This window comes from Solanum stenotomum, chromosome 4 (assembly GCF_019186545.1).
Source record: "Solanum stenotomum isolate F172 chromosome 4, ASM1918654v1, whole genome shotgun sequence".
NCBI classification, from domain to species: domain Eukaryota; kingdom Viridiplantae; phylum Streptophyta; class Magnoliopsida; order Solanales; family Solanaceae; genus Solanum; species Solanum stenotomum.
Window position 1 is genome coordinate 63,983,197 of NC_064285.1, and position 8,598 is coordinate 63,991,794.

Genomic DNA, 8,598 nt, shown 5'->3' on the forward strand with positions numbered 1-8,598 from the left:
CCCCCCCCCCCCCCCCCCCCTCATGCATGAATAATTGTGTTTTGACATTGTGAATCACATGGCACATGAAATTAAAGTTAATGATTGTATGATTGAAATTCGTTCGAATCATAAAAATCGTCAAGAAATGTATTATGAAATCTACACAATATAACAAGAACTAGACATATGAGTACGATTCAACATGCACTACTTTAAAAAAAATAGAATATTCAGTGAAGTTTAATGAGTAGTCAGCTCGTTGAAAATATTTTCGATGAACTTTTCAAGAATTTTATGATATAATTTAATTTTAAATACAAGCAGAACTAAGAGTTGCTCAAGAAATCGCCCGTTCTTAGCAGAATGATCAAGTCAAATAAAGTGACTTTTTATTTTGATTTTAAATGAAAGCCCTAAAAGTGATTATATTTGCACTTCATCCCTTCCAATATATATTTTTTTTAAAGTATCCCTTCCAATATCGAATGGTTAAACCATTTTTTAAAAATAAAACAAAATAAAGTTGTAAACGAACGACCTAATTGACTTAACTAATAATTTTGTTTCAAATCATATGTCATACACACATATATTGTTAACTATTAATTTATTTATGATGTATAGCAAGACACATTTAATATCATCTATTTATTATTTCATTATATATATATATAAATGCATGGAAATCATTTACGCGTTTTAGGTCAAAATTGCAAAAAAAAACTTTGAATTTTGGCCATTGAAAGCAAAGAAAGGTTGTATGTGTCACATAAAGTATTAGTTAGTTTACATTTATATATACTTGAAATGACTCTTCAACTAATTCCATCCAGCCTGAATGAAAAAATATTTATTTTTATATTTTAATAATAATAAGAGTAATGAGCACGTCATTTGAATTAGTGGATATAATTTAAATTTAATTATATTACCTCTTATGACTCATAACTAACAATTATGTAAGCAAGGTCAAACCATTTCTTTACAAGGTAATAATTGTAGTAATTTATTGATATATAAAATAATTATAACAACGACAACAACAACAACATATCCCGTGTACTTTCATAAGCAAGATCTAAAAAAAGATGGTGTGTATCGCTTTTACTTGTATCTTGTGAAGGTAGAGAAGTTGTTTCTAATAGATTAAAAAAAAGTATAGAAATATTTAATAGAAGTAAATTGGGATAATTAACCAAAAAAATATGAGATAATTGCACTTTTGGTCTCTCAATTTTTGGTAAATTATGGGTTTAACAATCATAATCTTTTATTAAGTATATTTTTTCTTTAAGTAACTAAAATGTATGTGTTTTTTTAAATCCATTTGTATATAAAGATGTGATAATTCGACTATTTTTAGAATTATAATATATCCAATATGAAATAACAGTACAGTTTTAACATAATACGTTGATAATTGAATACTTCGACACTTGATAATTTGTTAAATTTGTAAAGATTCACCATCAAAAGGATCAAAAGTGTGATTATAGGGTTAATTAAGTATTCTGAATTATTATAAATTAGAAGGACCAGAATAAGAATTTATCAACACTAAGGAATTAAAAATGCTAATTCCCAAATATTTTATTAGGTAGTAAAATTTGTGCATGGCGAGCAAGAACATTTTTAAAAATAATAATAATGGGTGGCCTATTGAAATAAATATATACAGCTCATACTAACAAATTTTCAACTTTATGAAGAAAGTCTTTTATTAAGAAAAAAGAAGGGGATAAATTATACAATAAAACGTTAAAAATATTTTATTAATATTTTCCCTCAAAATTTTCACGCTAATTCGAGATTTAAAAGTTAAAATTGGATATATATATATTTTTCCATGCTTAAGAAAATGAGAATTAAAAACATGAAAATTTCACTAAGTAAAACGACTTTCAAGAAAAGATAAGTATATATACACACAAATACATATATATTATCTTTAATATTCCCAAGGAAATTTCGTTATTGAATTGGAATGGTAGAACTCAATTATATTTGTTAAATAAATAATGCATGATGTTTATCTAGTTATGATTTAAGAAAAATTTATACACCAACAAGAACTGTGTTGGAGTCGTAAGTACTCTTTCATCCTTAATAGAAGTCTCAAGTTTGAGTCTTCTTTGATACAAAGTCGTCTTTACTAGAAAATGCTAACTTTACTTCTCAATGTGAACCTTTCCAGCATAAATCCAGATATAGTCATGTCCCAATGCGAATATCGAACAACAAGAGAAAAATAATAATAATAATTAAAAAAACATTTGTGATTATTTTTTACCAAGTATGGTTGAGTACTTATAGATTGACATTCCATCTATAAGTTTCTATTTCTTCTTTTATATTTATATCTGTCTTCTTCAATTTTTTAAATTTTTTAGGGGGGGGAGGGGAGGGGGTTGTTAGTAGTTGCATAAAATTAGATAACATGTGACAACATATTCCTAAAACAATAGTAGCAAGTTTACACCTCATGCCTGTCTGTTATCTCCTAAGGTTGCCATGAATTTGATGCTTGTGATTAAAATTGCCATCCAACTAATCAAAACACATACTAAAATAATATTACTCAACAATTAGATCATCCATACCATCATCTTATGCAAGCATTTATACTAGCTTAATATTCCATTTTTCCTAAAGCATGCCACATTAATATAAAATAATTTTACTTATCTGAGTTTGTTCACATTATTGGTCTTAAAGTACTTGAATAAAGTGAAATGGTTATGGTTATAGGTGAACTCTTTTAATTTGTCAATTCTGAATTATAATATTTTTTGTCTAATAATTATTTTACGATCTTTATGTTCTATCTACGGATTATTCAGTAATAAATTTTAATTTTCTCTCGCAAATTATTTATGACCATCGATTAGTTTAATTCAAAACTTGAGATAATGGGTGTAAATCGAAAAAGTAAGCTTAAGTAGTTGTTGTATAGCTATTTCAAGCATAAGAAATAGTTGAACCAACATAATATTAAAGCTAGCAAAATGCTAAGCTAAGACTTGAATTCAACCAAATAATAGAGTATTTAAATCAAAATTATTGACCGAGTTAAATTGACTTCATAAATATAAAGATGGTTTTGCCGCTGATGACAGTAAGTTGAAAATCAATGTAAAAATAATAAATTTATCATGATAAATTCTTGTAAAACAGAATACAAAATGAACTTAAATAGAACGACATAAGTTAGTGAAAATATTCATATCGCTGGTTGACATCAATTATCTTTAAATCAAAACATAGTTATTATTTTATATGCTAATGTTAATCTCCATATTTTCAAAAAAAAATTGGTCAATGCAATAAAGTCCAATTAAATTCATAGTGGAATTCAAGATTTTTGAGCTAAAATTGATTTTTTCTTGAAGAAAAAAAAAAGTATATGAAATGGTCATAAGACTTGAGCTATATAAAGACAGCCCATCAATTTTGATGTTGGTAGGTTCTTGCTGAAACCACAAATGTGATAATATAATGGTTTTTTTTTCATTTTCATACATTGTTTATATATATGTGTAAAGTTGAAAAAAGCCAAAATAGATTCAATGGAATATTAATGTGACTATGTGGTAGGATAGCTGAGACTTTTTCGTTCTTAACAAAAAGAATTAATTTGAATTTTAAAAAATGAAGTGTTGCCTTCAAAAATGTGTTCCCACTAATATTTGAATTCGAAATTTAATATGAATAACATACATCGAGTAGAAAAAAAATAGAAAAAGAGAAAAACAATCAAATTTATTGTTATACTTACTCTTCAAAGAAAATTATATTCGTCGTTAGTTATATATATTTACTAATACTATTCAATTTTAAACACATATATACCTCTAATCGTTAATTCCCATGCCCCTAACCATTATTATTCAACATGACGCCTACACAAATGCTTATTTCTCTCAATTTAATTCTTAACAATGCCTAAATCTAAGTTTCAATGTGAACAAAGGCAAAACTAGGTAAGCCTGAATGCGTTCATCAAAATTCTCTTCCGTAAAATTTTTATATTATTAAAATATTTTATATATATTAGTATATCTTTAACTTCTTCATATTCTGAATTCGATTTCTTATAAAAAAAGAAAAAGAGTAGGTTACTACTATGTGAATATCAAACAACAGACAAAAAAAGAAAAAAGAAAAAAAAACTAAATAGAAAAAGACAAGGGCAATATTGTCTCAAAAAAGTTTTTATTAAATATTAATTTTTTTATAATTTTATTTAATTCGTTGACCCTTATAATTCCAATGGCGGCCCCTACGCCGTTGGCCTTGCCAAACAAACTTCTCTCTCTTTTCCTCTAATACTTTGTTTTCATTTAAAAAGAGAACAACACACTCACAAAACAAAACATATTAACACAAACTAGAAAAGAAGAAAAAAAAAATGGAAAATTGGTTGAAGTTTGTTGGAGTTTCTTTGTTGATTTCAATTTTTATGATAAGAGTTTTTGGTAATTTATGGTTAAGACCAAGAAAAATTGAAAAACATTTTGCTAAACAAGGTATTAGAGGTCCACCTTATAAATTCTTCATTGGAAATGCTAAAGAAATTGTTAGTCTAATGTTAAAGGCTTCTTCTCAAACTATGCCTTTATCACACAATATTCTACCAAGAGTTCTTTCCTTCTATCATCATTGGAAGAAAATTTATGGTAAGTTTCTAAAATTTTGCTTAATTGGTTTGTTATAAAGTTCAAGTCTTTTTAACTTTCTTGATACCATTCAAAAGTGTTCATTTTTTTTTTTGCAAATTTTGTGTTTTTGAGTGTTGGGTTATAAGTATTGTTATAAAGTTTAAGTCTTTTTAACTTTCTTGATACTATTAAAAAGTGTTCATTTTTTTGCAAATTTTGTGTTTTTGAGTATTGGGTTATAAGTATTGTTATAAAGTTTAAGTCTTTTTAACTTTCTTGATACTATTAAAAAGTGTTCAATTTTTTGCAAATTTTGTGTTTTTGAGTTTTCTTGAAAAGTTGGAGTGTTTATTGTTGGAGTTTCTTGAAACAAATTAAAGTAGGATTTAACTAAACAAAAATAAAGTTTTTTTTTTTTTGAGGTTCAAGTATTGAAAGCTGGCTTTCTTGTTTTGTACTTACTTCTTTAATTAAATGTCCTTTTTCTTTTCTGATATTGATGAGTTGGTGAAGTTGTGAAGTTCAGTGTTTCAGAACATTGTTGCAGAATTTTTTTAAAAAAAATAATTAAATTTAGAGATTTTTTTTTTGTGGTCCAATTTTTGTAAAAGAATTTTGATGTTTTGGAACATCATAGTCATGGGGTTTTCATGAACTTTATCTCTTTTTTCTGTTTCATTTTTTTGTCCTTATGGTTCTTTTAGATTTTGTTGTAACTTATAATTCTTGATGATGAAGTTTTTATAATGTTTGTTAGTGGCATTTTTTTTTATTTCTTTTTTTGCTTTTTTCCCCTTTCTGTTTTATTGTAGGGTCTACATTTATCCATCCTCTCTGAAAATACTGAATCACTGATTTTGCCAATTTCATTTTTCTTTACTGTTTTTGTGTTTAACTTCTTCATAAATACATATTGCTTTCTGTCATTTCTATTTTTGTGTAAAATTCTCCACCTTCTCATCATTACTCTTTTGTTTTTTTTCTTCGAGTTGATTACTCAGATAATCACTCAAATAATAGTTATTTATTATCTCGCTGATGATAATAGTAAGTATTAGTTGAGCGACTGTATGAGAAATCAGACAAGTGAGTTGTGAGTGAAAACACTATGAATGTATTTTTGGTTGTTTGGCCAAAAATAATTACAATCGCTAGCTAATATACATTAGTATATAGTAATTATACATTTTTTTGACGGGTTTAAGTTAAATTTTTTAAATATTTTTTACAGGTGCAACATTTCTAGTGTGGTTTGGGCCAACACCACGTTTGGCTGTGGCTGATCCTGATCTTATTAGAGAAATTTTCACTACAAAATCTGAATTTTATGAGAAAAATGAAGCTCATCCATTGATAAGACAACTTGAAGGAGATGGTCTTCTTAGTCTCAAAGGTGAAAAATGGGCTCATCATAGGAAAATTATTACCCCTACTTTCCATATGGAAAATCTCAAAGTAAGTTAAAATTTCCTTTCTTATTTCACCATTTTTTTAAAAATTAGGTTCGGGCCTTCAGAATGGAGTCATAGAAATAACACTAACCACTTTTCGGCGGTTGGTAAATAACCAATGTCTTGAAGTTTTAAAATTTGACAAGTGAAATTTTAGGATATTACTTGTGGATTTTAAAATTCTAGGATATAGGCTATTTTTCAAATAGATGTGCTAAAAGTGGCTATTTGCAAAAAAATTATCAACTAGCCACTTTTCTGCACTGTCCTAGACTTTCAAATTCCACAAGTGAATTTCAAGTCATTATCCTCGAGTTTCCCTCGAGGATTTTGAAATTCTAGAAAGTGGCTATTTTTTAAATACATGGGATGAAAAGTAGTTATTTGTGAATTTCATCCTATGGAGTAACCTCCTATAGTGGAATTTTTACCGTACTACTCTGGATTACTCGAATTAGTGAATTTCAGAGGCTCAAAAATGAAAAAAAGAGTTACATGTTATAGATTCTTATTTCATTTAACTAGTGTATGTTAATTAATTAATTTTTTTTGTATAGTTGTTAGTACCAGGGGCAGCTAGCAAAGTGATTGAAATGTTGGACAAATTGACACCAAATTTAAAGAATGGAGAGATAGAAATTGAAGTATCAGAGTGGTTTCAAACTCTAACAGAAGACATTGTAGCACAAACAGCTTTTGGCCATAGTTATAAACAAGGAAAAGCTATTTTTAGGCTACAAGCTCAACAAATGGTCCTTGCTTCTGAAGCATTTCAAAAAGTCTTCATACCTGGCTACAGGTGCAAATTATTTTTTATTTCTCGTTTCGTATGACCTTTTTCGAGATCCCTCTTTAAGTTCCGTTCCCGTTAATATAGCCATTGTCGTGGAGTTTCAAATTCTATAATTGATACTCCAGGATATTGCCTTCGAATTTCACCTATGGAATTTATGGCTATTTGTTTAAAAACAAGGCAAAAAGTGGCTAGGGTTGAAAACGGCTATTTGGGGATTTTGCACATTTTGCATAAATGGAATTTGAAACTCTAGGACATTATCATGATATTTGAAAATCCGCGACTAGCTATTTTTCAAAGTGACCAGTGAACGCTAGTTCTACTATTATTACTTAAGTATAATCAAAGAATAAATGCTAATTTTTTATTTTATTTTTTGTCAATAGGTTCCTACCCACGAAGCGAAACATCAAATCGTGGAAACTTGACACGGAGGTTAAGAAGTTGTTAATGACCTTGATTCAAGAAAGGACAGATAATTGGGAGAAGAATGAGATGCAAGAAAACAATGGGCCAAAAGACTTATTGGGCCTTATGATCCAAGCAAGCATCAAGGAATCATCACAATTATCATCATCCATTAACAGCCCAATTCATCATAGTTCTTCAACACATAATCATAATAATAATCCCTCCATGATCACTGCAAATGATATTGCTGAAGAATGCAAAACTTTCTTCTTTGCTGGTGAACAAACGACGTCGAATTTGCTGACGTGGACGACCGTCTTACTAGCTATGCATCCACAGTGGCAAGACCTAGCACGCGACGAGGTGATCAAAGTGTGCGGCTCACGTGCCATACCTTCCAAAGATGATCTTGCCAAGCTTAAAATGGTAGGTACAATCTCTTCGTTAAATCGAATAAATTTGGAAAATTTTGAGTGAAATTGTTTTCTAAATATAAACATGAATGTTCATTATATAAAATGGGACAAAAGGAGTCATGTATATCGGTTGACTATAGTTAATTGATTGATTTGATGTAAATACTGAGTGACGAATAGTTTAATATTAATTTGCTAATTGTACTTGCAAATTATTAAATTATTTGTGTGGATTCCATCACCACCAGTAGAGGCTAAGTACAACATTACTTCAGTACCAATTAATTTTGAAAAGCTGCCAACTGTCATAAAAAAATAGTTTTTTTTTTGTTTTTTAAATTTATTTATCTGATTGAGGTATGATTTGGTGTTGCAGCTGAGCATGATTCTCAATGAGTCCTTGCGCCTTTACCCTCCGATCGTCGCGACGATTCGAAGAGCAAAGGCTGATGTGGATCTCGGAGGATGCAAAATCCCTCTCGGGACCGAAGTATTGATTCCGATTCTAGCGATTCATCATGATCAAGCTATATGGGGTAACGATGCTAACGAGTTCAACCCTTGTAGATTCTCCGAAGGGGTGGCTCGAGCCGCTAAGCATCCTGTGGGGTACATTCCATTTGGGCTTGGAGTTCGCCAATGCATAGGTCAGAACTTAGCCATCTTGCAAACTAAGTTGACTCTAGCAATTATACTTCAGCGATACGTCTTACGATTATCACCACAATATAAACACGCTCCAACTGTGTTGATGCTACTTCATCCTCAATATGGTGCACCCGTCATCTTCAAACAACGGTTGACTCATGACCCCACAATTGACAAAAGCTCATAACATGTCTAGTCTACTTTTGGTGTGTGAGTGCATATATTCTTGGAGAAAA

At 29.3% G+C, this 8,598-nt stretch overlaps 1 protein-coding gene across 1 annotated transcript; it reads left to right on the forward strand.

Moving 5' to 3' along the window:
• The first annotated feature begins 4,321 nt into the window (after positions 1–4,321).
• Positions 4,322–8,598, forward strand: LOC125863176 (cytochrome P450 734A1-like). Its single transcript, XM_049543346.1, has 5 exons — positions 4,322–4,658; positions 5,872–6,095; positions 6,649–6,890; positions 7,274–7,724; positions 8,091–8,598. The coding sequence occupies exons 1-5, from the start codon at positions 4,391–4,393 to the stop codon at positions 8,547–8,549; spliced, it is 1,644 nt and encodes a 547-aa protein (XP_049399303.1). The 5' UTR covers positions 4,322–4,390; the 3' UTR covers positions 8,550–8,598.